We start from the raw sequence: 17,198 nt of genomic DNA, 5'->3' as shown, positions 1-17,198 counted from the left end.
AGCTGGAACCCAGTATAAGACTTTGTGCCTAGGGCTGCCAGAGGAACTTGGGAGACAAATGCTAAAGTAATGTGGACTCTGAATGATAATTTCAAGGACTGGGCAACGATACAGATTCATGTTTTAGCACTGAATTTCAGATGCTTTCTGATGCTTATACAGAGATAAAATATGTCCAGCCTGACAGGTTCAAAGGTCATTGGTAAAAGAAAATCATGTGTCTTTTGTGATCCCAGGCATGTGTATGGAGTGACTTTATGTATGCTGTGAATTAATAAATAGTATTGTCTCCAATATGCACAGATAACTATATAAAAAAGTACAATGATATATGCAAACTACTTTATTACCAGGAACATGGCATTTTTGATAAATTTCTCTCTTTAAAATTGATTGAAAAATCAATTTTAAAATCATGGATGGCAGGTTGTTATTAACCATTCATTTACATGTTGTAGAGCATTGAAAAGATGCTGAAATAACCATAAAAGTGGCTACTGTTTAGTTAGGGTGAGAGTTGGGTTGATTGCAGACATCTTCCAGCAAGTAGGCAATCTCTAAAATTCATCATCTTGTCATTCCATTTTCTGTGAGAGATGAAAGCAGTTCTTTCACTGAACATTCAAAACATAACTATATATGATACTGATCAAATCAGAAAAATCACAGCATGTGGTGCCCAACAATAGAGGATGTGCAGCAAGGCTGTCAGCCCATTTCTTTAATTACCTAGACCTCTAAGTTACAGAGTTAATTAGATCAGTCAGTGGCTTACTTGCATTTATTTTCCACAGAACCTGTAAGATCACAAGAACTTGCCATCTATGGTGAGCCTTATTTTGGAACACTTGATAATAAATATTCATCTGATTGCTTGCTGCTTGCTCTTGTTTACTGCAATTTGAAATATGCACCATACCTTTTGAAAATGAAACGTAATGGACAACTGTACCTATTTTTAAAAAATGTTGTTTAGTTGCCGCCTTTCCTCTGTGTGCTACCCAGCTTCAGTACAACTTACCTTCATCACTGATCCAGCAATTTTCACTGTACATTCCTGCTCTATGCCACCCAAAAATGAATGTTTCATACTGCGCATATGCACCATGGCCCCATTCATTCCTATGGGAAAGCTGTACCCCAAGTGACTGCGTGAGGCAGACATGAATATAGCTTTTCAGCAATATGAAGCAGACATTTTTAGAGGTAAAGGTATGCAACTTGGATAAGGGACTAGGGATGGTTGCACAGTGAAAATGTCAGGATGAGGAATAATACCTTAAGGGAATATAAAACATCATCATCACCCAAATATCATATGGGGATTAAGGGACAAATTGTTTGTGGGAGTAATATGCCAATTTTGTGACCCATATTGTTACCTGTCATGTTTATGATGTGCATACACTTTACAGGATAGTTTGATTTGTAAAATTGATTAGTTTGTTTATGCATCAGTTTCAAGTTAAAGCTGAACTCCAGCCAAACAACCGTATGCATCTTTCAAATACATTTATGGGAGCTGCTTTATCTGCCAAAGGATTTTGTGTTTGTGTTCACACTGCCCTGTTGGACGGCACAACCAGCCTGATGGTCAAACATTTCTCTAGTACAGCAGTTGAACAAACCAGCTAGGTCACCTTCCTGCGCCCAATCTATAAAAATAATAATTATAGGTATTAGGGCACAGAACTCACCATAGTGTCTGTCTGTGTCTTTCAGTTCTGTGAAATGGATATATTTATTAACATTAACAGGATCTATTTGTCCTATGTCTTCATTTCCAGTAAATTTTCATAGTGATCACATTGCAGGGTACTATCTAACTCTGTATGCAATGTACTGTGAAGATTAATTGGCAATCGGTTAGGCATCATACACCACAGCTCTCTGTGTGTTATCCTCAATTTTCTATTTACAATGCAATATAAGTGCAGTTTGCTTTCTGCAGAGCTCAGCGGATTAGCGTCCTCCTGCCGCCATGCTCAGGCCACGCCCTCTCCAGTTTGCTTACTTTGAGGGCACATAGTGAAAGCTTGTTTTTTTCTAATAGACTGTCCTATATAAATCAGTGCTGGAGAGTCACAGAGCTGAACATTACAACACATCTGAATGCTAAAGGTTTTTCTGTTTGTTACTGTAAGCAATTATCACTACTTAGATTTTAGTTTTATTGTTAGCTGAACACATTTGATATGTTGAAGGATCAGTAAGCAAAACCAATCTTCATTATGCAAATAACCAACAGGTTCTGTTCCCAAGAAGGTACACCAGTTTTCTTATGCCTGTACAAAATTCAAAACATTTGGCATTGTATTTACTTTTGGGTCACAGAAGTGTGCCATTTTGCTAAACTATAAAAATAGGAAGGATTATGATTACGGGTTATAAAGAAAAGGTAATAAAAAATGTAAAAAGCACATGAAATAAATCTGGCAACATCTATGCTTTTCTATGGGGTCTATTCACAAATAGTGAATAACCGACTTGAAATGAAGTGAGCTGAACGCTGTTCGGCTATTCACTTCAGGCTTGTATGGCTGATTTCAGCTGTACACGGACTAAAATCAGCCATACATCGTCTTGCTATCCCAACTGTTTTCTATTGACCGGGACCAGCTGTCATTACAATGAGAGCTTGTCAGAGCTGGCGCTGATATAAAAAAGCGGGCTCAGCTAAGCTCTCATCCTAATGAAGGAACAGCATCCCTGGTTACCTGGCAACCAGGGACGCTGATCAGTCATTACACTGAGAACTCGGTGATTCTGCTGCCATCAGAATAAAAAAAGAACAAAAAATCAGCATAGGAATGCATAGCTAGATTCCTATTGGCTATTTCAATTCGCAATATCCAATAGCAAGCTGGCTATTGCACCCGCCCTCTGCTGCTGTCAATCACTAGAAGGGGACCTGATGGAGAATGTGTTTTTATTAACTTTATTTACCTATTATTATTATTGGTGTTGTTGTTGTTATTATTATTATTCTTAAAGGAGCTTGCATTTTCTGATATGCCCTCTCCTTGTCTGCATCAAATTTGGGACAAGTCAAGGTGCCTTTCAGGGGGCGAGGAGAAGGCTTCCCCACTCCCCCCATGCTGCTGGAATGTAAATAACAGCACCAGGGAACCTCGGTGAAGTCATTGACCAAATATAATCATGGCCATACTTGGTTAATTACCTCAACTGAGGTCCTTGGGGGCCTGTTTACATAGTTACATAGTATTTGAGGTTGAATAAAGACATTAGTCCATCAAGTCCAACCTATTAGGATCTCATTCTAGGAGTACCTGTACCCCTGTATATTACCTGTACCCCTGTATGTTACCTGTACCCCTGTATATTACCTGTACCCCTGTATATTACGGTCCCTTAAGAAATCGTCCAAAAGTTTCTTGAACAATTCCACATTATTTGCTGAAATCACCGCCTGTGGCAGTGAGTTCCAGACCCTAACTGATCTTACTGTGAAGAACCCCCTTCGCCCCTTGTGCTGGAATTTTTTTTCCACCAATTTTAGGTGGTGGCCTCTAGTTTTTGTAACGGAGTTAATTTTAAACAGTTTATCGCTAATGTTGCTACCACCATTGAACATATTGTACATGGAAATCATATCCCCCCTTAATCTCCTCACCTCTAATGTGAACATGTTTAAATTTAGTAGCCTTGTCTCGTAGCTCTGGTCCTCCATACCCCTAATTAGTTTGGTTGCCCTCCGCTGGACTTTTTCCAACTCAAGGACATCTTTGACAATTTAAAACAAGACAGTGGGAGTCTGGCAGTAGTGATACTGTTGCTAAATGACAAAATTCTGGATGCAGTAGCTGGAGGTTCAGATGGGCAAACTGGCCATACCTGGCAAGTTTGTTCGCAGAACTGTGAACTGGCTAAACCAAACCCGGAGCTTATCCATAGAGGCAGTGTGGGATGCAGCTCTGCCAAAGTCATATCTCAAATGGATGCACACCTACCAACCTTCTCGGATAAAAAAAGGATATGTAAATGCAGGACACAGACACTCCAAAGGAACTGAAGAACACATCTTTTATTGATGCATCTGCATGTAATCACATTACAGCAATGTTTCAGGGTCACACAGGATCCCCTTTCTCCTGCGTGACCCCAAAACATTGCTATAATGTGATTACATGCAGATGCATCAATAAAAGATGTGTTCTTCAGTAACTTTTGGAGTGCCGGTATCCTGCATTAACATATTCTGTGACAGTGCACCCGCTATGTCTCAGGGACTAGATAGGAGTGTGATGGCTTTACGGACTTCCAGATAAAAAAGTTGCACCTTTTAGCACAAATTATATAGGCAAAGGGTTCACACCTGCCATGCCCTAAGTTACATGGCCTATAACAGATTCATATAAAACAAAGTTAAACCCACAGGTGCTTTGTTTCACCACTACTTTTCCATTTTACTAGCTTTCAAATTACAAATGCAATACTTTAGTTAAATTTAAGGTTGAATTAAAGGTTTAGTATAGTATAAAATGTTTGGTATTTAGGTACTACATTTTTGTAGAGTTAAATACAATAAGGGCAAAAAGATTTAAGGGATTCAAGTGTTTCACCAACTGTTGCATTTCATTTGCTGATATAGTACCTGGGTCATCCAGCTCAGATGTCCATTTGAACACCTGCAATTGCTGGTTTATTCATGGAGGATATTTTGAGTGGTTTCTTAGACAGCTATGTAAGTTTTAAGTGTTTTTATAAAATGGTTTCCTGCATGTGCACTCTGTAATTTTTGCATGTGTGTGTTACTCACTACTGTCTTTTTAAGATATAGAGAGAGTATTTTTGTATCGTCTATCATTTGTAGTGGTGCAGGCAGTACATAACAGGAAGGAAAGTGTTTTTTTAAATTTTATTGTTGTAGTGGTTTGTTCCTTGTCTTGCTCACTGTTGTGGATTCAATAATATAATATATTAATGCAAAAAGGGGAGAACAAAAAAGGATAGAAGGGTTTGGTTCCAAAGGGAGGTACTGTCTTTCCAAATGAGGGACATATAAGATTTTGGACCCAAGCCTCAAACAATGCTCTTTGTATTCCATAAATCTAACAATTATATTAATTGTGAGGCTTTTTATGATTCTTATGAGAGAATATGAATGGAGATGAGTGTGTGTTTGGGAAATGGGACAAATCCCTAGCACATACAGTATATGAGGAGTCATGGAAGCGTGGTGATGTCATGCAGCTGCCTTGATAATGCCAGGAGGTAATTTTACATCAGGGCACATTTACTAGGATATAGTTATAACTACATTAATTATATGAAATAAGCACAAGAGGGGCGCCTTTCCTGGTGCAGATCACTTTTATTTCAATAAACATAAATAAAAAAACGAATCATACTCACAAACATGAGTGTCACAAAGTCATGAGGTGGGGACTGACAAGCAGTGAGATGTCCACTAGGTGATACCAGTATAGTGGTGACGTTACAATCATTATATACTTAATCTTTTACAAAGCCAGAGTAATAAGGTAAACAAGATGAGATTATTTCTGTACTTAAGCTATTCTTCATTCTTTCAGTATAGGAAAAGAAACATCAACTTACATATTAAAATACATACAAATATCCTTGAATTTATGGATTTTTTTCTTTTATCAAACTGCTTGTAAATGTAAGGCTTACAAATTACTTATGAATTTCAGTTTTAGTGTTTCTAAGTAGTTTAATTTGATTTCTCATTAGCCACTGGATTTAGCTCCACTGTAAATGCACAATTAATTATTAAAGCTTTGAAAGCTAAAAGAAAACTACTTTCAACAATCATTCTATTTCAGCAGTGAGATTATTTTGGACTTAAAATAATGTACTACTAAGATATCCTTTTAATTGATGAAGTCAAAGACCCGACTGGAATCATCTTTCCATTACGTGGCAAATACATTTTTGATCGATTCACTAAATGTGTAAAAGCACACTGTATATTTTTGCTCTCATTGATCTGACCACTATATTACAGTTACGGTGCAAATATAAGCATTATTTGAAAATTAAAATGATATATGCTTTATATTCCATCTCAGTATGGCCAGACCCAACCCTCAGCCACCCAAATATGCCTAGATTTGTAGATAAAACTCAACATATTTGAAGGACCCATTTCTTCTTAGTAGTCCATGAATCAAGACTGTTAATAATACATAAATTATTGCTATATTGGACATGTTTCAGCTTTTGTAAATGTAATGGCATTCCCGTTTGTATTATCAGTAAAATTTAACTTAAAGGAGAACTATGGGGTTAGGGCTTTTCCCCATAGTTCTACTTAGGGTAACGGGAAGACACAAACTAGCGTCCTCCCGTCACCCTAAGCTCAGTATACCGCGCGCTACAGCACGCGGTATACTGAGACGGATCAGCTCAAGCGGATCCCGGCAATTATGTCTGGATCCGCCGAGCTGCGTGAGTGACAGCTGGCTCTGCCTATCTAGAGGCAGAGCCAGCTGTACCTGCCCCCTCCCCGTCCGTTCCGCCAGTCAGCGCTGGAGGATCGGAGTGGGGAGGGGGGAATCCAGCCCCTCCCCTGTCACGGCAGAGAGCTGTGGCAGGATCGAGAAGTGATCGAACGCCGGTATGTGTTTGCTCACTTCCTGATCTACTGAGCCGACCTGTGACAGTCTCATTGTCACAGGTCGGCTAGAACTATGAGGTGAGTGAAAAGCATTCACCTCATAGTTCTCCTTTAAAGTATAAATATAATATTGTATAATATGTACAGATAGTACTAATATTGGATCTGTGCTTTTTATTCATTGTAAGCCAATATCAGGCTTAGCTTGAATGATACCTGGTGCTGAACAGTAAAGGCAACCTATTACCTCACTAAGAAGGAAGTGTAGCAATGTGTGCATTTCTGTCAATTATCTGAACCTCCTTAACCATAATGACTGTCACATACTGTATATCTTTTGGCTTTATTGGTTGTTTACAATATAGCAGTAGAAAGATTTAAAAAAAACTGATTAAACCTAAAAATGGGATAAAATAATCTTCCCCTGAGCTTCCAGGTGCAGAATAAAGTAAATATTGTGGTGGTTTACTATAGGGTATCATAATATGGCATCCTGGAGTCTAGGAGACTAGGAGATCTGTAGCAATATTTTATCTTTTTGTAGTGCCCTAGTTATAGAATGCATAATAATTATGTGTATTGTGTGTATTATCTGTATTTTTGCATTTCCTAATATCTCATAATAAATGTACTAGAACATTTAATCCCTGGCCACCAGCCTACCTTAACCCTGTGCCTGGTCTTATCTCACATACAATAAAAAAACATGCCACATAGGTAGGCTCTCTACCTTTCATAGTCTGAAAATCAAGACCGCCCTGTAAAATTGGGTATGTATTTATCTAATCTAATAAAAGTAAATCATTTGGGTAGGCCAACAGTTGTCCCTTCTCATATCTTACACAGAAAACTTTAGTGGTCCTGTCTGGATGTGTACCATTTTGTCGCATATAATGTAAGCATGTAAGCACAAAGCAAAAGGATTGGCAACCCATGTGTATGCCCCCCTAATCTCCTAAATGCACTGCAGTAATGGTCCTGACTAGTGGTTTTTAATCTCTTTTTTGGCAAAGGTACACCAAAGAAGGTAAGTTGCCCTACTGATCTATCCTTCAGTAAAGAAGTTGCAGCCACATTCAAAATTAGTTTGCGCTAAAATAATAAGACATAAACAAATCCTATTGTTTTAGTGCTAATTAACTTTGTATGTGGCAAAAACGTGTTTACAGTTGGACAAACTTCACATTGCAAAAGCTGCCCCTCGAGCCTGCTATGTCTAAACTGCAGAAGCCATGTCACCTGGGAGATAGCCCATAGCCTTGTGTAAGCTCTAGCCAGAGTCACTTGGGACTTACAAAAGGCTTCTTTAAGCTCATGCAGATGAACAAAGTGATAGGTTAATAAAGGGAATAAGCAGCTAAAGAAACAAGGGGTGGTGGCAGGTTAATCTGTTGTTTTTTAAGGCCAGCTTCACCAGATAACAATTGCTTTTGTGTTTTTGAAGGAACATTCAATCACATGATGATGTTTTATCTTTTAAGAAATCATGTGTGGAGATATTCTGACCAGAATTTCTGTGGACTTTCACAACCAGTATAACAAATTCTTCATAATGTAAAATAAACAAAGCTCCATTTGTAAAAGCAAAACACCACTGCTAAAGCCCTGTGTGGGAAGATGAACGGTTTTTCACTGAAGTTCCTACTCTGTCACATTTAGCCACAGTTGGCCTTTAATAGAATGCCATGCATATTAAAAAAAAATATTGTGTAAATGAATTAAAAAAAACAACACCATGAGCAGATGTTCACTTTAAAATCAGTATCAATCACTATGAATTTAAGTGCAAACGTGATCCTACTTGTCACAATTTTAGATTTAAATTATGAATTCTAAGATGTAGGATTAACCAAATGCCAAATGTTGGACAAGATTAAATGTACCTGCTGTTTTAATATGTCTTAAAACAATCAATTTAAAATGTAATTTTCTTGTGACCTGCAGGTCAGAATGAGATTTTACAGTGTAGAAGCTCTTCCATTTAATTAAATAATGTCAGCATACAAATTCTAAGCCAGAGTGCATCATTCTGATTTTCATTTCTGTTTTGTTTTCTTCATTTTAAAGGACCATTATAACAAAATATGTTGTACTATAACTATATGGAGGTAATACATGTAATGATAGTATTCAGTATGTTCATTTATTTTTTGTTTCATAATTTTTATCCCCTGTCACTGTTGCTGGGCAATTTTGTGTGTGTGTGTGTGTGTGTGTGTGTGTGTGTGTGTGTGTGTGTGTGTATAATGAGGTAAATAGTTCATATAATCAATACAGTTTTCAGAATACAAACTGTTTCATGGTAATACACTTTGGAAACCTGTTGGGATAAAAAGGTGTACTGAAAGTTCTTAATCAGCATGCTTGTTCCAGGTCTTATTAAGTAGAGAACACTCACAGTTCACTGCCCAGTCATTTTATACCTAGCAAAGGGAAGTGCAAGTGTTGAGGTCATTTCACATCAAGTGCTCAATGGTCATTTCATATCAAGTGCACAATGATAACTTTCTTTTAATAGCTCATGACATGTTGCATTCACATTCCGTATAGAGTATCTACAAATGTATGTAACTTGAACCTTTGATTTTATTAAAATCTTTTAAAAAACTATTTTAATTAGGTCCCCTTTGCTGGATAGCAGAATTGAGTGCTGGGGAGTGTTCTACTGTGCAAGTGCTATATATTACCCTCCCACACTACCTCCCTTTCCTAGTTTTAAATTGAGTGAGTGGTTGCATGCATCTGATCTGTGAAGGATTTGCCAAAGGTTGCATCCTGTCATAATGAACAACTGTGATTTAAAGTGTATGGATATAATAATAGATATCTTAGTCTTCTGATATATGCTGTAATATATAGGTATTCAATGTGTTAGGAATAGAAATTCAACTATTTGGTGCAACAAACATGAAATCTCCATTAATGGGATTTTAATGCCAAACTCCAAAGGAATCATTATATTTCCATTTACTTTCTTCCTGTTAACAAAACAGCAGTTTTAAGAAATGTGTAGTTTCTAGTTGATTGTAATCACAAGGTAACACACAATACACATGGTACTGTATGTCCTGTACCTGGGAGAAACATTTCAATATTACCTGGCACCTTGTGCGCCTCATGTGTATTTTGCAAATGTTTGATTATATTTGTTTGCTTATGAGACAATCATTCTTATGAAACTCTGTAGGACCAAGTAGGATGTCAAAAGCCTGTAGGACACTTGATGTCAATCCATAATGTTAGAATTATTTATTTTTCTAAAGAAACAATGGTGTTGTTGGCTTACACTAATTGCATCCAAGTGAACGTTTGTTGAATGAAAAAAAAATTTCAACACATTTTGTATTTTTTTGTACCCCTTATTAACAATGGTAATCCTACTTCTGTACACAGGTCAGTCTACCAAATGATCCCAGCTTTGTTGAAGAAATCTTACGGGTAAGTTAGAACATTTTGTAATACAAACGATTTGGAAATGTATTTATGTATATATGTTAAGGCCGGAAAATGTACACTTTGCGCTGTTTTTTTCTGTTTTAACAAATGCACCCTAAATGTCTCCATATTCAACAAATTAAACATATCACTAATGACAGACTTTAAAACTGGGCCCCCCCCTCCACTACAAGGTATAACTGCTGGTTTTGCCTTGGGGAGGGATGATGAATAAGATGATGTGCCTAGCTTATTTTTCACCACTGCAGGTTTTTTCTGCTTCATGCAAAGTCTCTTCCCTTTGCTGCCTGGTTGCTGCGCTCTGATGTAATCCTTAGCAATGCAGGACCAGCAATTGTGCATTGTATGGGAGGACACTAAAGGCCCATCCACATTCTCAAGTGTTGGGACAGTGGAAGAGAGCACCGGCTACCTGGAGAGTGAGGAATAAAGTAAGTATTTCACCTTACTCATCCTTCACTAGGCAGCGTTGCGGTGGAGGGGGGGGGGTGTTTTCCTGGGGTTCAGATTTAACTTTAAATGAATGATGATATGACGGGGTGAAACTCTGGCACTAAGAAGGGAAAGATACAGTAGATCACAATACCTGTTTTTCTGTGCAGTTGTTTCACATTAGCAAGGGGCTTGACTAAACTTGCTCCCCCACCCACCACAGAAAAAGCAAAAACAACAGAGATTTCAGGTAGAAGGAACACAGATGACTCTGTTCTAGAGTGTGATATGTCTTTCTTGCCTTTATGCCAAAAGTTATGTTATATATATGTTATGATGGTGCAGAAAGTGGGGATGTGTATGATCCTTGGAGATCCACAGGCTTTTTCATAAGTAAACAACAGGCTCAATATAATGGCCATCCAAAACTGGATCTATACATGTGTGTGCAGTGGTATAAACCCCTCCTAATCTCAAAACTATATGTAACCACAACAAAATGTCTTGTACCCCCATTTACATCAATAGAATACATCAATTGTACAAAAATTAATAAATTGCAATACATCAAATACAGTGCCAAAGTGTTCGATGAGTAAGTGATGAGCAACCAATAGAGTGAACCAAGTCCTCAAAAAGTCTTCAATGTGGATCAAACCATACAGCTGTGTGATGATTAATAATGTCACAAAGTCCAGCACTGAATCCAATCTTCGATGTGGGCACCCTTTAGAAAGCAGCTCACTTTACTGATACACCAGATAGAAATAAAGTCTAATATTGCAGATCCTTTTTGGAGCCGGGAAGGATATCACCCCTATAAGGAGCCTCTTGATGTTGCTAATCCCCATTTGTCTCCTTCTCCGTATCCAGGTTATCATGAGTACCATGAGTAAAGTAAAGCAAATTCCAAAGCGTTCACAGTATGAAAAAAGGTGAACTTTATTAACCACTTGCCGTCCGCCCGTTGTGAAAAAACGGACGGACGGCAAACTCACATGGGTGGGTTGCCGTAATTTGACGGCTTTTTTTTCTGCTTGCGCACTCTATACCTGGCCTGGGTCTCTTGATTTTGACATACAGATTTCACTAAAGGTAACTTTCTTAAGTATGTATTCAGTATATGCTTAGGCTTCAACATTTGGCACAATGACTGTAGACCATTAAAGTAGATCTTCATAATGACACTTCAGCAGCTTACCAGGCTAAATGTATTGCCCTTTTTATTAAAAGCAGTCAGGAACCAACCGTATATATGTGCAAAGTTATGAATGTAAAGCTTATTTTTTTATATATTTATGTATCAATATTAATTGTTTTGATTTATAAAGCTCTCATCTATCTATCTATCTATCTATCTATCTATCTATCTATCTATCTATCTATCTATCTATCTATCTATCTATCTATCCATCCAGTGACGGACATTGTATGCATAGTTTGTTCTTAAATTTAGCCTAGTAAATTTAATGCAACCCAAGCATATAATGCAGATATATAACTGTGTTATGTCGTAGTAGCTGTGAAAGGGTTATTATATCATCAAAGAAAAGAGGCCTTTAAATTAAAGTTTCAATTAACTATGTGCTCAGAGTCATCCTTCCTTGTGTCCTGTCGGCTGGCTGCAATAACCCCGCACTCTATAAATATATATCAACAGCCAAAAAATACCCTTGACAGTTGAAATTACATGTGCAATTTCCATTTTTGTGTGCTGTTTAAGCCACTAATGGATTTAATCAGCCCCATCTCTATGTGATGTGACTGTTTCGTGTAACACAATTAGCAGGTAGCGACCTTTATTTGCTCCTCTATAATTTTACCCTGTAAAATAGAAACTGACATTAAGGAAGATGCTCAATTTTGGTCCCAGTAACGGTGATATAAGAAGGTAAAGCTGTCCATTGAGGTTACTAATCCACTCCGTAGCTGACAAGCACTTTAAATATTTTCATATGGATTCTGGAGGAAGGGAGGGAGCTGGAAACTGGTGTACATGATGTGAATTGAAATTCATAATACAGACGTCACTGGAAAAGTGAGTAACAAGCTGAAAGGCCTAGTGAATCATGTTGACCTGCCAAATGGAGGAGCACTTTGGGGAGGAGATGATGTCAAACAGTCGTAACTTAGCAACCTGGCATTATGCTGTCAAGAGACTAGTAAGAAAAGGAAGGCATTTTTTGAAAAGATCTGTAAATAAAGGAATAATTGAATTCCTAAATATCTTAAGTTTGCTACAAAAGAGCTTTGCATCTTTTTGGCTTTATTTTGAACATGAGGGTTTGGATTTACTGTTTGTTTCTCAGCTGGGAAAAATGGACTTCAAACTAACATCACTTGTCCACTTACATGGGGTATTTTTTTCCTCTCAGCAATCCATGAAATGCATGACATGAATTATTAGCTATGGTGAAGGAAACCTATGGTTTATCTGAAATCTGTTAGCATTTAGATTCCTTTTCTGCACACATGTTTTATGAACTACAATAACGCTTATTGTTAGAACAGTCTTTGTTACAAAGCCATTTGTCAATAATCCTAATAACATAAAGCTACAGCAGCAGAAAATGGCTGCCACTCACATGTCAGAGCCAGGACAGTGGAGGCTATTAAGTGGTTTGAAGACAATTTAATAGACAATGCAATGCTCATGTTATTTAGACAGCAAACATTACAAAGGTACTTTTGTGTGTTTTACACAGTGCTAGTGTTTTAACCAATCTAGTAAATGTCTATTGTTGAGTTTCTAATCATGAAGTATAACATTGTTCTGTGTTTTAGCTTTTGCAGAGTTTATTTCTTTTTATTTATGAATCTCCTGCTACTCAGGATTGGTTAAAGAGCATTTAAACCCATGAGCAAAAATCCAATATATTTTAACTTACCACTTACCTTAGATGAGTTGGCAATATTAGGGGTTTTTTTAGTCTTTTTTTCCCTAATTTTTACCTGGTGATCCTGCCAGTAACACACTTTCCTGTCTTACGGAGACAACACTCACTCACTGTACTTTATTAATGGAGAAGCATGTTGTCATCTTAAAAAAGGAAGCTTGTTAAGAATACCAGACACCCCCTCCTCTTCTCCATATCAGAGAGGGAAGTGTTTTGTAGTCCACATGAAGAACTGTGAATAATGCAATGTATATTTAATTTTGGATGTGCTTCCTTTTAACTATTGTGATATTCCTGTTATTTTTTTTAAGTCTGAAATGTAGACTTTTTTTCCAACTCATTAAAAAAAGTTTACATTTTATTTTAAAAAAAGCTTCATATAATCCCCTTTACATCAGAAATTTTAGCACAGTGAATTAATAAGACCCATCTTCTTTGCACAGTACTTTCAATCTAAAATGTATAAGGTTACTTTGCACTAAAGGGGTGGGTGGTAAAGCAGCCTACAGGTAGAGGAGTACAGTGGGAATACCTCAGACCATTTTTGTTGAAAAAGTTAGTTCACTGGCTGTCTTGCTGATCCTTCCCCTATATTATGTATCCAAGTTATTGATCCAGAATAAGTATAAAGCTGTTCAATAACTTCCTACCTTCTAAAGCAGGGGGATCAACCAAGAATGACAACATAGGCATTTGCTTTGTGGCTCCCTTTAAAAGAGATGTGAAAGTACTATAACTAAAAAATTACTTGCTTTCCTAGTCTAAGAATTATGTACACAAGAAGTATGTACCTCCTTAGTCCCAGATTATTTTCTAACATCTGGCTTCTTTGTTGCCTGATTACTGTGCAGTCAACACATGTACAATGATTTTAGGTCAGAAATCAGTTTCAGAAAAAGTGTTAGACAAAATTTTAAATAGAATTGGCAGAGAGCGGCCGAAATGTTTATTTCTCCTCTTGCTGGTGCATATAAAATACATGCCAGGCCTGTCTAATAGGAGGAACGATTCAAATATGCATCAAGGTTAAGGAAGAAATTGGATGCACTTGAGCATCACTGTGTAAAAAACACAACAGTAATTTCCATGCAGTTTACATAATGGGAACACACTTTTTTCCAAGCCAAGGAACATTGGTTCAAATCAAGATACATTATAAATAGGCAGCGGCCAGAATATTTTTCAAGTTCCTCTATAGCTGTAAGCAAAATACAGGTAAGCAGGGATTTTTTTTAGCCAATGATAAAAACCGAATTGTTTGTTTTGTTTAAAACAAATTACAGCAAAGCCATAGTTATAGGAATCCCTAGCATTAAAATATACCTAAAGGCAAAACTTGTTTCTTAGATTTGGATAGAGCAGTGACCGAATAGAAACACTGCCAGACTTTTATTGCTGCTTGTGTTCCTGTTAGGGAGATTTACACTCTCTAATTGTCCTGATCCCCACTGTCCCTGGTTATGAAGGTGAGGGTAAATCCAAAATTTTGAGTTGCCACCAGAACAGTAAAAGAAGGGAAATCTTCTAAATGGAGACACAGATGGCAATAAAAACTGACTGCAGTATTAACCTTATCATATCTAAAATGGAAAATAACACTTTGGCATTAGATATGCATTAAATGGCACAGCGACGCACTCTAATTGAACAGGGGAATGGCAGTTGGTAAACTGTCGTCAAGTAAAGTCAGGTCTTAGTAACAAAATGAAACTAAATAAAAGGGGCTCAGAAGACACTTTTCTGACCTATGTAGGGTGTAACTAAACCCAAAGAATTTTTTTTCCCGTCGATTGAGGGACACAGGCATTCAGATTCTATTGCCGCCTATAAGGGGATTGGACACTGACAAAAAAAAATTATGGGCCAGTCCAGTGTAACCCTTTATACTTCTAGCATACCTCAATTTTTTGTAGGTATTCTAGGAGGATGGATGTATGTTCTCTGCTCTGTAATAATTTTTGTATTTTCTTCAATCAAGGATCTTGCTACATTGCTGCTAAGCTGGTCTCTATATGCAGCCGTCTCAGCTTAACTTTGGAGTGTCATACCTGGACCCCACTGGACCAGGTTCAGAGATTCAGAGGTGTAACCCTGTCTCTGAAAACTTTGTGAGTAGGCTGTGCAACCTGAGCACTGGGAGCTACATTGTTTCTAGGACCCCTGGGCACCTGCTTTCCACTAGCTTTCCACTAGCTTTCCACCAGTTCCTGCTTTCCACCAGTTTTACTATTGAAGGGGTAATGCTGTGAGATTGTACGCTAACATCATCTGCTAGGCGAAATTTCGTGCATGCGCACTCCACACTCTCTTTCCCACCATTAAGCATTGAGGAAGTACTTTTCCACTGCTGTTCTAGACTGCAAGTGACATGCCTTCCCGCCTTCAGGGACTTCATGTTCACCTTCATCCATCCAACCCTCTCCTGCTACCCAGCATCCAGGTTCGTGAGTACTCGATGCCTAGCCTTGTATACTGAGTTCTCTTGTCCCTCATGTTTCTCATATTGTTCTGATGCTACCTACAGTGTGTTCCCTGAGGTGTCTGACACTGACGGGGTCTGAAACATTGCCCTCTGCTTGAGTCTATGCCATCTTCGGAGTCTTCACTGGCTCTGTCAGGCTTTTTCCCCTCCTCAGCTCTATCCTGGGAGTTATTCAGGATTTTTTTAGGCCAAATAGCACATTTGATTGCTGATTCTGACTGCAGAGGTCACAAGCTGGCTTTCAGGCCTCCCCCTAGAGACTCCTTATCTGATCTGCATGCAGCATTAGCGGGCTCTGAGTCTTAAGCCGCTGAGACTCTCATTCTGTCAGGCCTGGTGGTGCAACGTATATTGGCCATCGCCTTAGTCTGCAAATCCTACCTGATTGAGCTAAAGCTATTAGAAAGGATATGACCATTATGGCTGTTGATTCCTTGGATATAGAGGGTTTGAAGCTCATGCCCGCATCCCTGAACTACAGTGTAGATGGGTTGTTAAAGGTCTCCTGCTTTATTTCCTGTATAAGTCTCCTTTGGCTAAAGTGTTGGGTTGTGGAAAAAGAGGAATAATGCTTTGACCATTCATTTAGGTTAGCTGTAAAAGGATGAGCTGCAAAGGTATGTAAAGCATCACCTATGGATACATTCAAGATTTCATCTGGCACGCAGTTTTAGGCCTGGTTCACACTGAGCGTTTTGTAGAGCTTTTTCTGCCCAAAAAAATGCCCCAAAATAAATCCCATTCATTTATATGGCCCTAATCACATGTGAGCTTTTTGCGCAATAAGCAAAACGCCTGTCCCTGGAAACAATACATGAGTTGTTGTTTTTTTGCATATTACAGCTCATTGTGGTCCCATAGACTCAAAAGGAAATGCATGTAAACTGCCCATTAACTTCAATGAGCTATAATCTGCTCACCAAAATGTGCGACTTCATTTATGCACAGAAATTCTGCCAAAACGTGCGTAGAAACATGCAAAAACGCTGTTGCCTAGGTGTGAACCCAGCTGAAAGGCTTGACATAGTAGATATCTATTTATCTATTTTTATTGGTGTCTTGTCTTTTAAATTGTACCATAAAAGGGGATATTATATTGTTTTTGTGCAGTAAAATTAATTTTAGTTTATCTTTTACTGAAATATAGGATTGAAAAACAATTGCTCAAATATCACTCAACACAAACTTGCAACTATTTTTTGATTTTACAGTGTCTCTTCTTTCAAAAAAATATATACAATATTTTGGGAGCATTACAGGTCTAAAATGCATGTTTTAATGTGTCCAAACCCCCCCCCCCCCCCCCCCAAACAATATATTTTCTGAA

The 17,198-nt window shown here is 37.9% G+C and overlaps 1 protein-coding gene across 1 annotated transcript in view; it reads left to right on the top strand.

Moving 5' to 3' along the window:
- AFF2 (AF4/FMR2 family member 2) overlaps window positions 1-17,198 on the top strand; it is a 449,088-nt gene that overhangs the window by 257,626 nt on the left and 174,264 nt on the right. The window contains exon 4 of the mRNA XM_018552592.1: window positions 9,998-10,042. Within this exon, the coding sequence (XP_018408094.1) occupies window positions 9,998-10,042 (45 nt within the window). The remainder of the gene's footprint in view (window positions 1-9,997; window positions 10,043-17,198) is intronic.

The sequence above is a fragment of the Nanorana parkeri genome, unplaced genomic scaffold (assembly GCF_000935625.1).
Source record: "Nanorana parkeri isolate BGI_ZX_2015 unplaced genomic scaffold, ASM93562v1 scaffold93, whole genome shotgun sequence".
NCBI classification, from domain to species: Eukaryota; Metazoa; Chordata; class Amphibia; order Anura; family Dicroglossidae; genus Nanorana; species Nanorana parkeri.
This window is presented reverse-complemented; position numbering and strand designations above follow the sequence as displayed.